The following is a 20,746-nucleotide window of genomic DNA, read 5'->3' as shown; positions in this document are numbered from 1 at the left end:
AAAGTAATGGCAGAAACACTAGAGGATGACCTCCAATCAGTAGTGGAATGGAGACAAAAATGGATGGTCACGTTCAATGCCGCCAAGACAAAACTGGTTTCATTCAATAATTACAAGAAACCTTCTCTACCACCTATAGCAATGGCCAACGACTCTTTATCTGAGAGTACGTCTCTCAAGCTCCTTGGCCTAACGTTCACAGGAAACATGAGTTGGAACAATTACATCGAGGGCATTGCCAGGGCCGCTGCGAGGAAGGTGGGCTCTCTCTACCGTGTTAGAAAACTTCTAACACCCGAAAGTATCCTATACCTTTATAAGGCCACTATTCGCCCATGTATGGAGTATTGCTGTCATATTTGGGCTGGTGCATCGGCTACTAGTCTCTCGCTCCTTGACAGGGTTCAAAAGAGAGTTGCAAATCTGATAGGCCCTAAACTGGCATCTAAGCTTCAGCCTCTGTCCCATCGTCGAAACGTTGCACCCCTCTGCCTGTTCTACAAGTATTATAATGGTGAATGCTCTGAAGAACTGCAAGCACTTGTGCCCCCACGACGTGAACACCCTCGACAGACCCGACTAGCTGCAAAATCCCACCCCCACACTGTAGAGATCCCTAGATGTAAAATATCTTTCTACTCCAGTAGTTTCTTCCCCAGAACTGCTAGACTTTGGAATTCCATTCCAGGTCACTGCTTCCCCAACTGTACTGACATGCATAAGTTCAAGTGCAACGTGAACCAACATCTCGCTGCCCTAATCCCTACATAGTACCCCAGTATATGTTTCCCCTGATAGTAGCCCCCTACACCAAAGTGGCAATGTGCCTTGTTTGGGGTGAAAATGTAATAAAAAAATAAAAAAAAATAAAAAATTCATGTCTGTCGCGCGTAAATTCATGATGGGTGTTTGTACGTCTCCCGGGACGGAGTTTACTCGAACACGTGTTGACACTTGAGAAATTGAAGAGAAAACGGACTTGATTTTTGGCGGACAAATCTTTATATACACGTCTTCTCGAACGATCCAGCCTGTTTACTGTATTTATACATGTGGGAGCGTAACATAGTTCCTTTTGTTTTATGTGTGCTGTGGTCGCATCACAACGTCATGTTCCTGCCGGATCAATCGAGCTCTCTCGAGATCTCTCTCCTAACGACCCCTATATTAGCGAAAATTTATTTCCGTTATTTCCAACGATCCTGTTCCAGGGATCCTTACTTTCAAATTTCGAAGGATCACGATATTAATTCGTCAGCCATTTTAATCGAATATTAATTTATAAAACATGACATGTGTTTACTTCGTAAAGATTTGAATATTTATGGATTGTGCTTTTTTTTCTTTTTTTTTTGTTAGAGTTTTCAGATTAAATTTGGGGGGGGGTATATTTTGTTTATTAAATTGTTATGTGAAAGTACAAATTATTTTGTAAAGCCACCTCATCTCATGTTAAGAATGGGTTTCTAAAGAATAACATTATTTCATTACATTACGGTCCATAAACTGCACAAATACTGAAATTTGCAAATAATTTTGAAGTCTAAACTGACAACTGGAAGGTAATGAATTCTTGAATTTTAAAGGTGATGGTGAAAAGTATGGTTAGTTTGTGCTTTCTAAACCAAAAGAAACCCTCGATTGCCGCATGGACACCTGGAGTATGAACGAACAAAAAGTTAGGGGGGGGTTAATAATCTAGTTCTCTGTGGGGATTTTCGACTTTTAAAAATAATCACCTAGCCTAACAAACCCGCCTGTACCTATCAGCGGATATAGTTTCCTTTGCATTTTTCAGAGAGAGGAAATAGAAATGGGAAAAGGGAAAGAAAGAGGGGGGAAATGTAAGGAGAGAGGAAAGTGGGAGAAAAAAGAAAACACGGTAAACGAGCGTTTTTTTTTTGTTTGTTTGTTTTTTTTTTTAAACGTTTCGTCGAACTTGACCCCTTTTTTATTCATTGATATTTTATGAGTAATGACTTGTTTCTATTTTTTTTTTTTTACCAGTTCTCATTTTACATACTAAACTTTGTGAAAAAAAAGAAAAAGAAAAAAAAATAAATTTGGTAACATGTTTTTAGGCTATTTAAAAAAAAAAAAAAAATTTTATAATGGTTGCTCCTCGGAAAAATACGGATTTTCTTAAGTTGAAAAGATAATTCCACGCAGAAATTCTTTTCAAAATGACAGTTTAAAGACTTCAAAATCATTTTGGGATTTTGCACTGCGAACAATGACTTATCTGTCATAATAAAACTAAACTCTTATTTAGAATTCAGCATAATTAAAAATACAGAAAAATCTTTAACAGTCACGGAACCAAGAATTCTAAAAATCACGTAGATTGTAGTTTTATTTTTTAGTAAGAAAATCAAATTTTATGAGTAAGTAAAAAAGTAGTCTGGCGACCTGGCATTGCCATCTTGAAAAAAGAAAAATAAATAAATAAGGGAAGATAAGTCAGCAATAATTCAAACTTATGCTACCGATTTCACAGTAATCGTTTTCAATTGTTTAAAAAGGTTTATTTTTCTTTTTAATAAAATACTTTTATAAAAAATAATACTTGATCAATTTCCATGAATTTTGAAATATGACACTTTCGGTCCGTGACCGATAGATACAAAGATTTTTCTGTATATTTTAAAATTAAGTGGATTTCTAAATAAGAACCAAACTATAAGACGAAATCACGCGCGTGTATGTGCGCTTCGGCTAAATACACATTGAATTTATTTTGTATTTACGATTAATCGAATATTTATTTAAATAAAAAAAATTAAATGCAGACTAAATCGAATTTTTTTTTTAGATCCTCAGTTCGCCCACCATACACAAAGAAATTCTATCTTTTTTAGACGATTACGTGTAAACATATTGAAAAACTTTAAACTGTGGAAAGGTATAAAAAAATAATCTTGGATTTTAGATATTTTTCAGCGTATTTACACGTCATCGCCTAAAAGGTAAAAGCTAGGAAAGTAGCTGAAAGTGTTAATCTACAAATTTACATTTAAAAAAAAAAAAGAAAAAAAAAGTGATTATATTTTGAATTTGTTCACTTCGAACAGGTGATGTCTTCACTCGGACAACACCGGGTAAATAAAACCGTTCATGCATGCGCAACTATTTTATTTTTATTTATTATTATTATTATTATTATTATTATTATTATTATTATTATTTATTTTTCCTTTTGGTGACCTTTAAATTGAACTATCGATTAGAAAATAATTATGGCTTTAATTTTAATTTAAAAAAGACGAAAAGCAAGTAAGATGGTTATTTATGTAACTCTGTTCCCATAAACCGAGAAAAACATTAATTTTCTCACGCGCCCCCATCGTATAAAAAGAATTAATAAGTAGAATTTATAACAAACCAAAACTGCTTTGGTTGAAAAACAACATAAGGAATGTTGTTGTAATCATAAAAAAGGAGGGTAGGGGGGAGAAATTTTACAAAAACAACGATGATTACATATTGGGGGGGGGGGGTAAAAAATTGAAATTCAATAATTTATAGTGCAAATTAAAAACAAAAATTGAATATATTTTTTCTATGGAATTATAAAGTCAATCCTGACTTCTCGAAACGACTCATTTATTTATCTTCTTAAGAAAAAAAAAATAATAATAATAATAAAAATAAATAAATAACAGAATTCGGAAAAATCATCTGATGATTCTAATAAAATAGCAAAAAAGCGACTAATATTTCCACCTTATTGCCATAAATAATTTCATTCTCATTTTTTTTTTTTTTCTAGTTTATAATACGATTGAGAACTTGAAAAGGAATGACGGGTATTGATTCACGTATACGGAAGGTCATTGGCGCTATAAAAATTCAAATACCATGTTACACTACATTAAAAATAAATAATTCGTACACACACACAATCTGGATAAAAAAATCTCTACTTGATTAAGAGGAACAAAACAAACAGAATAAGTTATTAAAAAAAGTTACATATGACTTTATTACATTATCAAGTCAATAAGAGGAATAAGGGGAAAACATCTTTCCATGGCATTTCGAATCTAAATGCTTATTGCTTCTCGTCAGAAGAAGAGAAAATGCCGGCATTATACAAAAAAAAAAAAAAAAAAAAAAAAAAAAAAACACCGATGGAGATGATTTTAAAAATCGAAATTTAAAGAAAAAAAGGGGGGGGGGGCTAAATTCGTGATATTTTGGTCAAAAACGTCAAGTGATTATAAAATGGATGATCGATTAATGTAAATTCACCCCCACAAATATTGACTTTTTCATTTTTTTTTTATTTTATATAATTTTGTAGACTAGTGTCCATTCGATAATAATTCTCTAAAATAATATTTATAAAAGGCAAAGAAAAAAAAATAGAAGGGGGGCAAGCTTCTTTAGCTCCGCCAAAATCCCAAATACGTAAAATATTTCTCAACTAAGGTTCATAAGAATAAACAAATCATAATATATATTTTTTTCTTTTTTGCTTTCGTATTTATCTTTAAAAAAATAAATAAAAATAAATGGATCGTTGTCTTAAAAGTATGAACTTTAGTTATCGTTCCTTCTCTCAACCCTGTTTATGAAAATGGCAACTCCGGCGTTTTTGTATTAATGATAAAAACTTACTATAATAATATATTGTTATTTATTTATTTATTTATTTATTACTGAAATATATTCAGGTTCTCAGGTAGTTGTTGTCTCTCTGTTTCCACTATCGTTTTTTTTTTTTTTTCTCGCTTACATATTTTGAATTCGTAGCAATGGGCCGGCATCAATAGATATTTTTTTTATTTGAGTAGAAATAGTTTGAGATTAATGTCGAAACCAATTTCACATTCAATAAAGTAACTGACTCAAAAGACCACTCAATCAAAACAATTAAAATATGAGAAATATTTTTCGAGACAAATTCAAAAAGAAATCAAAAGAATTGCGAAGTCATTATTTAGTCATTTTTTACTTTAGACATCAAACAGAAAAAATGGTAAAGAAACAAATATGACAAATAAATGTTACCAAAGGCAAGAGAAGTTACTCTTCTACCTACATGGATAAGTTCTTAACGTTTTAACTTATTTAAGTTAAAACGACATAAATCCGTCATTTTTAGAGTCTCGATAATAGCTCAAAACTGAAAAATAAATACTACGTCAGTATTTTGTTTTATTTTCTAGTTTTAATTCTCATGTCAACCGTATTGTTTGTCGATTTAATTTAAGCTCTCGGCACTACTTACGTTTCAAACTTGATAGACATTTTAAAATAAGATTGGAGTATTGTTGTCATATTTTGGCTGGTGAGTGGTGTTGGTGTGGTGTGCGCCTGCTACTAGTCTCTCGCTCCTAGACAAGGTTCAAAAGTGAGTCGCCAACCTGGTAGGTCCTGAAGTTCCGGACTCCTGAACTGTCATCTAAGCTTCAGCCTCTGTCTCATCGACGAAATGTTGCATCCCTCCGCCTGTTCTACAAGTATTTTTATGGTGAATGCTCCGACGAACTGCAAGCACTTGCACTCCCTCGACATAAATACCTCCGACAAACCAGACAAGCAGCTAAATTCCACCCCTCCTGCACAGAGATTCCTAGATGTAAGTGAACTTTCTACTCTTCTTCCCCAGAACTGCTAGACTTTGGAATTCCCTTCCGAGTCCCTGCTTCCCCAACTGTACTGACATGTAGAAGTTCAAGTGTAACGTGAACAGACATCTTGCTGCCCAACTCCCTACATAGTACCCCTGTAGTTTAGGTCCCTGATGTTAGCCCTCTACATCAAAGTGGCAATGTGTTTTGTTTGGAGTGAAAATGTAATAAAAATAAAATAAACAAAAAGATTTAAAACACCTGAAAACGTATCCAGGTAGTTAGAAGAGTAACTTACCTTGCCCTTGGTAATAATTATTATCTATATCACCTTTCCCGTTTGTTGTTTATAGTAAAAAAAAAAAAAATCCCATTATTTTATTAAATTCATTCTTATGGAAAAACGGGAAATTGTCAAAAGTTAACTCCGGTCGTTCCTGACGAAAATTTTACATCTAAATCGGAGGGAGGGGGGGGGGGAGATTGAACGTTAAAAATAGAATAGGTTTTTATCCAGAATCCAACCTGATTAAAACAAAACAAAAAAAAAACACTTTATACTATCCGTACCAGTCACGAAACGAAAATGTCATATTCAAAAAAATTACGTAAATTGATCAAGTACTCTTTTTTTTATATATACATTAAGAAAATCATTGTTAAACAACTTTAAGCGATTAATATGAAATCGTTAGCATTACAAGGCTGATCCAGCAAATTTAGATTATTGCGGGTTATCTGTCCTTATCTTTTTCGAAGATGGCGACAGTTTCTTTTTACTTACTCATAAAATTTGATTTTCTTAGTTAAAAAAATATAACTACTTGATCAATTTACATGCTTTTTTGGAATATGACATCTTCGTTCTGTGATGGGTACGTACATCTTAAAAGATGTTTTTTTTTGTTGTTTTTTTTTTTTAGTAGGTTGAATTCTGGACTTGCACCGCAGAATGTTCAAACGGGAGAAATTCTTCAAATGTTTTTATGCTAAAAGAATTCTTGGTTCTTTTCTAGAGTAGTGGCTTCCCCGGGGCATAAAATTTTAGTAGCAAAAATGAACCATGACGGGTGGGGGGGGGGGCAGGTCAGTAGCACATTAAAAGAATGGTGCTGGATCAATTGAAACAGGTAGGGAGAGAAATTATCGCACAGTTATTGCACATTTTTTTTTTTTTTATTATTCAATTTTCACCCCAAACAAGGCACAGTGTTACTTTGAAGTGGGGGAGGGGGCTACTATCGGGGGGCAGAAGTTGCAGGGGTATTATGAAGGGAGATGATTAGCAAGATGTTTGTTCACATTACACTTGAACTTCTGCATGTCAGTACAGTTGGGAAAGCAGAATCCCGGAAGCAGTTCTGGGGAAGAAACTATTGGAGTAGAAGGCCTTCTTACACCTAGGGATCTTTATTGTGAAGGAGTGGGATTTAGCTGCCTGTCGGGTTTGTTTCCACTACAGATTGGAGGTCATCCTCTAGTGTTTCTGCCATTTCCTTAGACATGTGTTCATTTCTTTTTCCCTCGTGCCTGTTATAGAGAGTAGTGTCATCAGCAAATATACCCATCCCCGAAACAATTTTATCAGGGAGGTCATTTATGAATATCAGGAATAATAAAGGTCCAAGGATAGACCCCTGAGGTACTCCTGCATTTATATCATATTGTTTAGATGTACGACCGTCGAGGACAACTTAGATTTTTCTCTTACTTAAGAAGGATTTAATTACATTATTTATTCTTCCAGTGATATATGATCTAATTTTCTTTAGAAGACCATCGTGCCATACCCTGTCAAAAGCCTTAGACATATCGAGGGCTACCGCTCTACCCACCCCTGTTTTGTCTAGTGAACGGTATATATATTCAGAGATTACAGTTAGGATATCTGCTGTGGAACGGGCTTGCCTAAATCCATATTGTTTGTCGGTCAGGAGTTTAGCAGCTGTAAGGTAATGGACTAGAGCTTGATTAATTAAGGACTCAAATATTTTGGCGAAAAGCGGGAGAAGGCTAATGGGGCGATAATTTAATGGGTCAGTTCTTTTGCCAGAATTCTTGAAAACTGGTACATATGGGTACTAATTGGAGTTTAATTATTTGTAGTACCTCCTACCCCATGTAGAACCAGGTACCAACATGCTTTTACAGTAAATGTCTTCAACTTCCTCCAACCTCCCCTCCCAAATATTATTAAGTATTATCATGGGCTTCGACTGTCTTTTGTACTCTCAGCCCACTCTGCACAATCTTTTTTTTTTTTAAACTCGAGTCACCACTTATCAAGGCTCAAAAGCCACTCGAGGATAAGGGTTAATGAATGTAAGTTAGTAGTGTAGTAATCGTTAATGATGTAAATTGGGTAGAATTTGATTGGTTATTGGAACAGCTCAACATGGATTTGAAGGCTATCATGTTGTATTCAACAGAGAAGCAGGCCAGCGGAACAGTGTTCCAAAGGCAGGTAGTTCTAGGATGCTGATGGTGCAAAGGTACGGGGCAGGGTGAAATAGAGAAGTTTATTTTTGATTTGTAAAATCACCTAGCCATGCTGTTAGCCAATGAGGAGTTGTATAACATGCTAACAACCAATAAGATTGCCTCAAAACATCAATCATTATATCGATAATTGAACTGCATATAAAGGATACATCAATGAGGAGGCGATTGCACAGCTTCCACAAATCGAAGCAAATGAAACCCTTGAGGAGTTACTTACCATTCAGGAAATTGAGAATGCTGTAAAACAGCATTCTTGTGGCAAAGTTCCAGGCTCTGATAGCTTATCCTTAGAAATATATAAGACAAGTGGTTCTACACTGATTTCTGATTTTATTTATATATATCTGGAAAAAAAAAAGCCACATGAGCTCTTTTTCTCACTTTATGCTAAGGACCTACTTCCCCAGGAATTTAAACATGCATCTATAGTACATGTTTACAAGAGGAAAGGAAATAGACAGAGCTGCAACAACCACAGAGAAATTTCTTCTGAGCATAGCTGATAAAATTCTTGCAAAACTGCTCCATCGCGACTGGAAGATAACCTCCTCCCAGAAAGTCAATGTTTTTTGTTTTGTTTTTTGTACGAAGCATAATGCAGTTGACATGGAGGTTGCTGCTTATCAACTCCAGGAGAAATGTCAGGAATAAGACTACACAACATTTGTTGATTTATGAAAAGCCTTTGATACTGTTAACTGGGTAGGACGATAGAAAAATCATGGAAAAATTTGGATGTCCTGATAAATAATCTCAACTCATCACACAATTTCATAATGGTATGGTAGCTTGTGTCATAGACCCAGAGTTTCACAAACTTAAGGAAACCATGGAGCCACCTAAGCAGGGCAAAATCTTTTTCACAGAACACTAATAAAATAATTTCTAAAATAAATATGAAAAACATTAATTTCAAATTTTAACACAAATGATAATGATTACAACCATTTTTTGTTTTTGATTAATCAAAAAATTGTTGCATATTTTGTTAATTTATTTTTATTTTCTCTTTCAGGAATCATCTATTTCCAGTAAAAAAGATCAACAATTAAATGTCTGCAGCCATTTAATTTTCCATTTGGTCCTCTTTAAAAAACGGCTTCCAGAGCCCCTCAGCCTCACTCACAGAGCTCCAGGGCTGTGTAGTGCCACTTTGTGAACCTATCATAGACGATGGAAAGACTTTCCAGTCAATAATGGTGTTAAACAGGACTGTGTCCTGACCCCAACACTCTTCAGCATGAAGTTTTCTGCAGTGCTAACTGATGCATTCAATGTAGAACTCCAGAAATATCACTTACTGGATAGATGAGAAACGACTTTACGCTGCCACTAAGATTAAGAGATGTTGTGTTTGCTGATGATTGTGCCCTTAATGCCAACGCAGAGCTAACCATGCAATATATTGTTGATCATTTTCCCAAGACATGCAACAACTTCAGTGTGAAGACTACCGATGTAATTCTCTACCTGTATAAGAGTCAAGTAAGTTCTAGAATGGAGTACTGTTGCCACATCTGGGCAGGAGCTGGTCAAAGAACCTATCCTGCCATGACAGAGTTCAAAACCGACTTTGCAAGCTGATAGGTGATACCTTTTCCCACAATGAGACGTTGCTTGCTCGTCTGAGCTCCAATCTATGGTCTCCCCTTGCCAAACTTTCACAAAAAACACTAATCTAGCTAAAACCACAATCAACAATTCCCCCCCCCCCCCACTATCTGTGCTTAAATCTAAACATGGATTGGATAAAAAAAAAAAAAAAAAAAAACTAAGGTAATGTACCAGTTTGTAAGGGAGAAACAATATTTTGAGCTAGAGATTTCTATACGTTGAACCAACGTAAAAACTGAACAAGTTTACTTATTTGAGCACTACACATAGACAATGCAGTTGATTGCAAGATAGCCAAGGATAATGCTGCTTTAAAATGTCTCCGAGCCACTGTGGGAGGACCGAGGAATTTGATTTGCAGATCAAATTTCAGGTATACAAAGCTGTGATTCTTATCCTCACGTATGTCTGCGAAACTTTGATGACCATATATGCCAGACACTCTAAGAAATTAAACCATTTTCACATGACCTGCTTCCGTAGATTAACTAAAACCAAGTGGTAAGATAAGATAGCAACGCAGTGGTTTTAGCCTGATCAAGCCTCCTGTCAGTATACACAATGCTGAAGCAGTGTCAGGTTTGTTAAGGGAGTCAAATATGCTGTGTGTTGGATTCAAGACTCCTAAAACATCTATCCAAAGGCAAAAAAACAGTAGGACAGTGGCAACGGTATCTCTCACACAGTTTCATAGTCAGACTCACGAGATAAACCTTTTTTTTTTTCTTTTTTTTTTTACACAGTGGTCACCACTTATCAAGGCCCGGAAGCCACTCAGGGATAAGGGTTATTGCAAATGCATTACGTTAGTGTGGAGATTTGATAAAGTGTTTACTTAAGGTGGCGGTTCATTAGGAATTTGTTAACGTTGGACTTGAACACATCCAAGTTGTAGTCAGGTGGGAAGCAGGCAGACGGAACAGAGTTCCATAGGCGTGCAGTTCTAAGAAAGAAGCTTTGTTCATGGAATCCACGTTCTGATTTAGGCACAGATAAAGAGTGCGGGAAATTTTTCACAGTGGATTCAGCTAGACGGGTGTTTTTTGTGAAAAATTGGCGAGGGGGGACCAGAGATTGGAGTTCAGACGAGCACCTGCCATGGAAATAATGATAGTTTAAAACGGGTGTTCTTGGCATACTGCAAGCCATGAATGGGCCACAATTGCGGAATCTGCACACATTAAGGAACACGAGAGGAAATGCTATACATAAAGATAGAACATCTCTGCCACAGAATCATTCCATAGGTGTCCTATATATGGGAAATACTTCAGAGCTCGGATCAGACTGACGAGCTATCTCCAGACCCACAAAAAGATTACAGTCCACGTTGCAAGCAATGAACGAACATCATAATCATCACTTGAATTGTTATTGTTTGTCCTATTTTTCATTTTTGTTTGATTGGGTAAAATGATAAACAAAATAACAAGACATCAATAAATATGTAACATTAAATATTGTTTTGAAAAATTACACCATGTCAAATGGTTTCTTGTTTAAAATTTTATTCATCATAAAGTACTAGCAGGGGGGAAGGGGGGCAGCTTTGCCCGGTCGTAGAATATGCTTAAATATGATATTTTAATTTGTCTAGATTTCGTAAATATTATTATAGAGTCGTGATTTCAAAAGTAGAAAAAAAAAAAGTATTTGGGAGCCATCAGCTAGAATCAAAACCGAAAGCAAAACTAGCATTGAAAGCTGGTGACGTTACCACTGTACCAACGGGAAACGCATATGAACTGATTAAAAATGTGTGTGTAATATATATAAGTCAACATTCCAAAACTAGATGTATTTAATTATCATTCATATTTTATCTATATTTTTTATGAAGTACGTCTTACACGTGTTTCATTGAATACCGGAAATGAACTAAACAGCTCATCAAAGACAAAAATCTATTCCTTAGAAAATAAGTTAAAAAAAGTATTTAGGTGCCATCAGCTAGAATCGAAACCTAAAGCAAAACTATCATTCAAAGCGGGTGACGTTACCACTGTGCCAACGGGAAACATATATGAACTGATTGAAAATAAACTTAGATGAATGTACATAATGTATAACGATTTCTTCAATTTTGACACATTTTTGACCTCTTAAAACTATTTTAACTGGCTAAAAATCCATAAAAAATCCAATCATTTGAAGCTCCTAGCACCACTCCGCAACTTTTAGTCTCGGAAGAGATAGTTTGAAAATTTGGAGACAAACCGACACAGACAGTGATTTTTATAAATTAGATTTTCAAATAAGATCATATTTATTGAGCATTGGGTTTGAAATGCACAGAGTAGGGAAATGGTTTAATATAAAAAAAAGCAATGACAACAATGATTCTGAATAAAATGATTGTTGTAACAAACACAGATATTCACTCACAAATGTACAAAAAAAAAAAATAAATAATATAATTAAAATATTTTTTTTTAAATCTATTTTTTCCATATAAATAAGTATATGTGACGGTACAATTTCCCATAAAATGTAAATAAGTGCAATTATATTTCTTGTGACGACATCATTACATTTGAAAGATTCATCAACATTTAAAAACTTGATAGAATTGCAACAGAACTATTTACTTGTACACTAAGCAATCATTATTAACAGACAAGTGCCACAAGAATTGTTTTGTCTTGAAGGACTTGGCTGCCCACCAAAGTTCCTGACAATCCTGCAGCAGCTGCACATGAGTCAGATGCAGTGACATGCAGAGAAATTTTTCAGAACAAGTGTTCAAGAAAAAAAACAGTGTCTCGAGGCCTGTAATATATTCCTCTGAACAGGGCCCTTTTAAAACAGAAGTGAAAGGGGCAGATGCTTGGGCACCCCCGCCTTCTGCACGTTTGCAGCTTCTGGAGCGTTTCCACCAACGATGCCTCCGTACCATCATGGACACCAAATGGCAAGACTACGTCACCAACAATGAAGTCCTAGAAAGAGCACATGTAACCAACATTGAGGCCATGCTTCTGACAAGACAGCTTTGCTGGGCAGGACACCTGTTTCAAATGGATGGCACAAGACTGCTCAAAGTCATGTTCTATGGTGAATTGTGCCAAGTCAAATGGGACAGAGGTGATCCGCATAAGTGTTACGATTAGCTGAGGCAACAGCTGTGGCAGTTGACATCTCAAAGAAAGGCTATGAAGGCAGGACCAAAAACAGGGACAGTTGGAGGGAGTTGTCAAAGTGAGGCACTGCGACTTTTGAGATCAACATAAGGCAGCAGAAGACGAACATAGGAGGAGCAAAATGTCATCTGCCCAGGGCCTCTCTCCTCAAGAATTCATGTGCCCTGGGTGTCACAGAGTGTGCATGTTGAGGATCGATCTGCACAGTCACCAGAGGGTATGTTGTCAAGGACAACCTTCCACGATGATTCTCAGATCCGAGGAACCAGCCAAGAAGTAACAGACAAGTGAATACTGAAACACGAATTGTTTTGCCAAGTGGAAATTAAAAAAAGATAAAATGCTTCACTTTTTTTTAATGACGTCAGATTTTTTTTCATGAAAATTCTGAAAAAAGTTAGTGATTGGGAAATACAGATATGTTGAAAAAAAAAAAAAAATTCTAACAATAACTTTCATAATAATTATGAAGTTTATTTCACAAGAAAAAAAAATCATAACTATTCTAACTTCACTCAAAATATAAAATTCTTTAACCCTGCGTTAGTCATCTTTTACTGCATTACTCGAAATAGGAGTTTTATGTTCCTGCACTCACAAGATTTTGTGCATTTTTTTTTTCTTTTTGCAAAGGGATCTCTTACGCTGAATAAATTGTAAAACACATTTTTTTTTAACCCTGCGTTAGTTACCTGGGTGTTCCAAACATGGTTAGTCCCATGAATGTTTATACACCTCAATACAAAAATGTTTATAGTATTATTTCGTAAAATATAGTTATCCTGCTGGTTCATGATATATCTACAGTCTCTATTGAACAATTTGAATTATTTTTAACTTGTTGATATTAATATAAAATAATACAATAAAATAAATTATTAAACTAAGAAAAAAATTAAGATATTACATTAGCTTAACTCATAATTACAAGACTGAAAGAGTAATAAATTGTAAATAAAATAATAATCCCATCAAATCTTATGATAAAGAAAATACAAGAAAATACAAAAACATTAATTCCATGTTAAATATCTGTAGCCTAATGATACATAAGACGCGCTTATATCTACAAATTTTCATTCCCATTGAAAAAATACAAAAACATAAATGATAAAAATCATACCTATGTTAATCAACTGGTAGCTGTGTAGGAATTTTTGACACCCCTAACACGAAACTGCGAATAAAATATAAAAATCTCGAAATTTCTCTGTTAAAAGTGGGTTATTTATTTTCTTTATGGATTATACTTCCAAAATAAACTATTAAAGTTGTTTTAAAAGTAATAGAAATATTTTTTTTTTTTTAAAAAAACAGTAATGAATTTTCCGAACTCAATATTTTTCAATTTTTAAACTTTAAAAATCTATCAAAATTTTTCTATTGATTCTATTTTTACGATATTTTCAGGGTCAATGTGAAATTTTATGTTCTTTCCAATAAACCGAATATAATATTTTAGACAAACGTTTTTTTTTTAATTCACGCCCCCCCCCATTTGTGTAAGTGTCACACATTTTCAAGTTTCTCTTAAAAAGTAAATAATTAATTTATGTTGAATAGTTTTATATATCACAAATTGAAGAGAAAAGGTCAATAAATAATATATTCAAATTTAAAACAAAACAAAAAAATCCGTTTTTTAGAAATTTACCTGTAAAGTCCGAAGTTTAAAACCTTTTTAAAAAAAAAAAAAACACATTGTTTTTTTTTGTTTTTTTTTTGTTTTTTTTTAAATGAAACCTTAGTCCTTGCTCCTTTAATTGAAAAAAAAAATTAGGGCTTGAATTACATTTTTTGAGGAGTTATAAGCTTGGAAAGACAGGGGGTCGAATAATTCACGCCTCTCATTTTGAAATGTCTATTAAAAAGTAAATAATTAATTTATGTTTAATAGTTTTATATATCACAAATTGAAGAGAAAAGGTCGATAAATAATATATTCAAATTTAAAACAAAACAAAAAAATCCGTTTTTTAGAAATTTACCTGTAAAGTCCGAAATTTAAAACCTTTTTAAAAAAAAAAAACACATTGTTTTTTTGTTTTTTTTTAAAATAAAACCTTGGTCCTTGCTCCTTTAATTGAAAAAAAAATTAGGGCTTGAATTACATTTTTCGAGGAGTTATAAGATTGGAAAGATGGGGTGGAATTATTCACTATTTTCACGAAATTTCTGACATGTGTGACTGGACAACCCCAGAAGGACAAAGCGAGGTCTACCTCCAAAGAAAACTGAGATACAACTGCATCATACCACGTGTGCTATACCCTCACTGAGTCAGGAGAGTACTGGGGGGGGAAATAAGTTGTCGACTAGGAATTATGAGCACTTAAGCAAAGTTGGGGTGACAAAAGACCCCATGGAACTAACGCAGGATTAAAGAAGCAAGTCATAGACCATCTATTATTACTATGCAATTCTACGTACCTAGAAAACTGAACTATTAAGCCTGACATGATATGGAACATGAAACAGAAAGAAGCAACCTTAATTGAAGTTAAGTGTCCCCCAATGATGCTGGATGAAACAGAGCCGAGAGGGAAAAGATAACAAAATACAAAGGTCTTACGTACGACATGAAAAGAAACTGGAATCTTAGGAAGATCTCCATCATTCCAGTAATTATAAAAGCAACCAGACTCATGAAAAAAAAATTTCAAAACTACCTGGCAAATATACCCAGTGAACCAAGTGCAAGATAGATTCAAACAATTGTAATTAAAAGGAAAGAGGTGATTTAGAATCTTAAAAAAAAAGAAAAAGAAAAAAAGATCCTTGCTGGAATGTATGAGATAACGAGTGAATGCCTGGCATCCGGTAGGATGCCCCATCCACAGCTAAAACAATATATGTTACACACAACAGTGGACCTGTGACTTCACCTCATTTCACTCGGTTGAACTAAAAGATGATTTTTAAAAGTTCATTTAATTTTTAAACGCTCTTCAGTCGATAAATCGATTAATAAAAATTTTTAATAAGTGTACAAGACATGAAACCGCGAGAAATACACTGTTTGCTTTTCACACATTAAGTAAATTACACAATGTATAAGGATTATGGGCACTTTGCACTATTAGGACGAAATTTTGTAGTCGATAAATGGAATTTTCAGATAAAAAAAACAATGGTTTCTACTGATTTTTTTTTTCTTGTAAATTCTAATAAACTACAATGGTAGCTTCCAAATTATACAGTTGAAATTATCTGAATATTACTGAATTATTAAAAAAAAAACTTTAATCGTGTTAGTAGGTAAAAAAAAATGTCGGCCATCTTGTTTAAATCGAAATGGAAAACATCTACACGGGATCTACCACACCCCAAGCATTACCATCGATGGAACTGTAGTACTGAGCACTCTGTGTTTTACAATTTTTTATTTTCTTTAATAAATAATTTTCTACCTTATCGATTTTCGTAATTTTTGGATAGAGTCATCTTTAAAATACGAAGAATACGTAGATACCATTGTTTTCCTGTGAAATTCAGTATTTTGATTTCCGAAATTTTGTCCTAATAGGAGTGTGCTGATACTGGGGCCATTCATAATCGTACGTTATTTTCAAAAGAGAAGAGATATAACGGTGTTTGCACTTATCGGCCTCTCGTTTTACGAGGTTTTTATTAAATTGTAAGGTCAAAGTACAGAATAGATACAAAACACCTTCCCCGTGTTAGGAATGGCTTTCTAAATAATACCATTATTATTTCAGCACGATCAATAAGTGCACTTGCACTAGTACCGATATAACATGAGAAATATTTGGAATCAAGTCACCCCTTGCTGTTATTTCAGATCATTTGAAACCATAGCAGCAAGTTTTGGTCTCCCCCTGCCCCTTCATCACAGCCAGAGGTTTTAGGGCAATTTATTTATGTATATCATTTTTTAAGATTTTAATAGTAAATCGTAGCTATTACAAGGCTGATTTTGATCTTGGTAGTTCAAATTGAGTTAGCCTCCCTTAAATATAGCGAATCAAAACAACACCTTGCTTTCTCATAAAATTTGATTTTGTCAGTTAAAAACTTACTTCAAAAAAAGACTACTGAATACGTAATTTTTGGAATATGACATTTTCATTCCGTGACGGGTGGGTACACATACACCATAAAGATTTTTCGGTAAAACTATACAAACACCGTGACAGCGAATTAACCCTAACCCTAAACCTAACCCTAACCCCTAACCCTAACCCTAACCCCTAACCCTAACCCTAACGCTGTCACGGTGTTTGTATAATAATACCGATTTTTCTGTATTTTATTTTTTTCTTGTTGAATTCTGAATTTGCACCAAAATTACTAATAAATGCTGACGACAATAGTAAACAAGTCAGCAATTTTAATGGCTTATTAATATTTTTTGGTACACTTAAAAAAAAAAAAAAATTAAATACAGAAACAAAAAGAAAATCGGTATTTCTTTAATTTTTGTTACGAGAGTACCTAGCGTAGTATAAACACCTCAACCTCCCCATGTTAAGAACGGCTTTCGAGATTGGAGGTGTTTATTCCGAAAGCCATTCTTAACATGGGGTGGCTGTGGATGTTTTACTAGGCTGGGTACTCTAGTAAAAAAATAAAAATAAAAAATACCAAAACATTTTTGTGAACGAAGAAGTCATATTCCAAAAATCTCGTAAATTGATAAAGTAGCCTTTTTTAAGCTAAGAAAATCAAATTTTATAACTAAATGAGACAGTGTTTTTGATCGGCCATGTTTTTGGTTCAGCATAAATAAGGGGGAGAGAACTCAATTCGAAGTATCGAATCTAATCGTGACGGTAGCCACGATCTAATTTAGTCTTAATGAATTTAATATTAGAATCGTAAATTTTAATTTTCTTAGTTAAAAAAACAAACAAAAAAATTACTTAGTCAATTTACGTGATTTTTAGTATATGACATCTTTGTTCCGTGACGAATACTGCGTTTTTTTGTCTTTTTTTTAATGTGTAATTCTAAATAAGCACACGCACACATAACTGATATTTTTTTTCATTTTAGAAAGTGATTTTAAGCATTTAAACTGCCGAATTGAAAGACATAAAATAAATTATTCTTTGGATTAAAGTTTAAAATGTTTTCGTCCGCGTCTTTATCACAGAATGAAATCCTATCGTTCAATTTTGTGCTATTCGGATCACATTTTCTTCTTGAATGTTATTTTCACAACGTTTCCGCTAATGCAAGCTTCGACTTTTTATGCTTTCAAACTCAATAACCTACGAAGAATTTCGAATTGAACCTTTTATTTAATCCCCGAGGAGGGTATATTGTTCTCGTTTCGTCTTAAGTAATTTTTATTTCATTCCTAGTATCGCATGTAGTGAAGATTGAACGTTCAACCGCCAGAAAACTGTCACCAAAATACTCAACGCCTTTATTCGTTGCGCCAGGGGTCCAATAATCGAATAATACAAATTATCATGTCTAATCTAAAAACGTAAATAAATAATAAATAAATGAAATAAACACTCGAAACTAGTTTTAAACTGCCGATAGTCAACAAACTGATGGTAGTCCTTATGAGCATCCGTAGTACCAAAACTACGCCCGTAAAGTGTTATATCTTGCTCGAAAGCGTTTAACGCAACGCATTTTCGGGAGAGTGAGATGACCTGCCGGTTTAAGTTTTAACAATTAAACATTAAATTAATTATTAATTATTCAGATATTGATAGATAAAAAGAAATCGTGTGTTAAGGTCATTTGTTTTCTTTCCTGTATTTTAAACGCAAAACAAAAAACAAAAATAGTGATCCGTGCTAAATAATAACATTATTTAAAAAGCCATTCTTAACATGGGGAGGGGAGGGTGTTTTTGTACCTATTCTGTACTTTAACCTTACAATTGAATTTAAAAAAAAAAAAAACGTGCTATTGCAGAGAGTGACTGATCCGTGCTATTTTTTAAATCGTATTTCCAAGTTTATTTAAAGTTTTATGATATGTTTTTTTTCTTCAATTGTAAAGTTGACGTATAGAATAGGTACAAAACACCCTCCCCTCCCCATGTTAAGAATGGCATTTTAAATAACATTATGGATCACTCTCTGCATTAGCACCAAAAATTATTTTCGAATTGACAGTGTAAGGGCTTCAAAATGATTTTCAAATTTTAGAGAGGCATTGTAAACAGTGTTGTTGCCACTGTTGCAGTGTTGCCTATTTTATTTTATTATTATTTTTTTCTTATCTATTATTAATGTATTAAACTGGTTGGTTTATAATTTTGTATACTATATCGCAGTTCTTTGGTATTCATTTTGAAGTCTTTAAACTGTCGATTAAAACAAGGTAATTCCTGGCTTGATTTAATATTTAATTGTAAAACAATTATTATAATTCATTTTAACACACGCCGTTTATCTTGGGCCTCTTTCAATTTCTTAAATTAAAAACAAAACAAATTTTTTTTTTTTTTTTTTTACCTTTTTGAACTTTGCCCGCTTCGGGAAATTCTTGTTGACTAGATTCGTCTTGACGGTGTTCTGCCATATCCAAGAATACATGTGAACGAATAAAATAATAATGACGGAGGAAAGGAAACAAAATTTAAATTCCTTAACCCAAGAGATCAAACGGTAGAAGAAGAATCAACGACTGAGGTACACATGCTCTTTTTGTTTCTCTCCGAACGAGAGAAACATGGGGGAGATACGTAGGTAGATAGGTAATCCGGTCTCCTTTTAGACGTCCGTGCACTTGCGGCAGGTCTTCAGACTCGGCAGCGTACATATGTCGCTTTAGATTGCGTAAAGAGAGAGAGAGAGAGAGAGAACGCGGTAGCTCAAGAAAGAGGGGGAGAGAGGGATGTAGGTTACGAGACAGAGAGAGAGAGAGAGAGAGAGAGAGAGAGTGAGTGAGAATATCCCTCACTCTGTCTTTTTTTTTTTTTTTTACTTATTCTTATTGCTCTCCTTTCTATATAAATCTTTAACTTCCCTTCTTTCTTCTTTCTTCTTTCTTTCAGCAAAAGTTAAATGTGATATAAATAAGATTAAAAACATCGGCTTTATTATTGTGTATTAAAAGCCTCAGCCAAATCACCCGTAGCCTAAAATATTATGAGATTTTACTTTTTAGGCGATGTCATGAAAAATATGACGAAAAGAAGAAAAAAAATTTTTTTTTTTTAATTTTGAGTGAAGGAATCCTTCACTCAAAATTAAAAAAAAATTTGAAAAAAAACAAAAACTGAAGGATCAGTTATATATATATATATATATATATATATATATATATATATATATATATATATATATATATATATATATATATATATATGTTATGAAATATTAAGCTACACAGATTATACCGCGTTTCATTCTCGAGAGAATTCGTCAGGCTTATGACTGATTATTAAGCTTAATTGCCATATATATTTTCATAACTTACTTCCTAGCTCTACCTATGTATTGAGCACTACTGAAGTAAATACTGAAAAATTTATCTATAAATTATATCTTTGTATATTAATTTATGTGATTAAATGAAGTAATCATATATATATATATATATATATATATATATATATATATATATATATATATATATATATATATATAATTTTGAGGTTATTTTCCAGAGATAAGGTAACCAATAAGTATAACGAGGTTAATACAAGAGTGCCCAATACTGAAGTAGAGCAAAGTATACGTGCTTATGACTGTGTAGCAACACATATGACTGCTTATGTAAAAACAAATTAAAAGTATATATCATCGGATCATGGAGAAATAAAATTCAGTTTAAAAAAAAAACATTTATATATATATATATATATATATATATATATATATATATATATATATATATATATATATATATATATATATATATTTCTTTTCAAGGGAAATAAGGTAAAAAAAAAAAAAAAAACGATAAAAGTGCTCGATATGT

At 33.5% G+C, this 20,746-nt stretch overlaps 1 protein-coding gene across 6 annotated transcripts in view; it reads right to left on the bottom strand.

Moving 5' to 3' along the window:
* Positions 1-19,587, bottom strand: part of LOC145261241 (uncharacterized) — a 576,350-nt gene extending 556,763 nt beyond the window's left edge. For 5 of the 6 annotated variants that reach the window (XR_013864431.1, XM_080119616.1, XM_080119619.1 and 2 more), the window contains exon 1: positions 19,276-19,587. Coding sequence is in view for 5 of the 6 variants with exons in the window: in XM_080119616.1 (XP_079975742.1) it covers positions 19,276-19,342 (67 nt within the window). In the remaining variant the exon portion in view is untranslated. The remainder of the gene's footprint in view (positions 1-19,275) is intronic. The other variant, XM_080119621.1, reaches the window with a different exon arrangement.
* Between the last annotated feature and the right edge of the window lie 1,159 nt (positions 19,588-20,746).

The sequence above is a fragment of the Euprymna scolopes genome, chromosome 37 (assembly GCF_053919585.1).
Source record: "Euprymna scolopes isolate OS-2025 chromosome 37, ASM5391958v1, whole genome shotgun sequence".
NCBI lineage: Eukaryota > Metazoa > Mollusca > Cephalopoda > Sepiida > Sepiolidae > Euprymna > Euprymna scolopes.
Note: the sequence above shows the minus strand (reverse complement) of the source record. Positions and strands in the feature narration are given on the sequence as shown.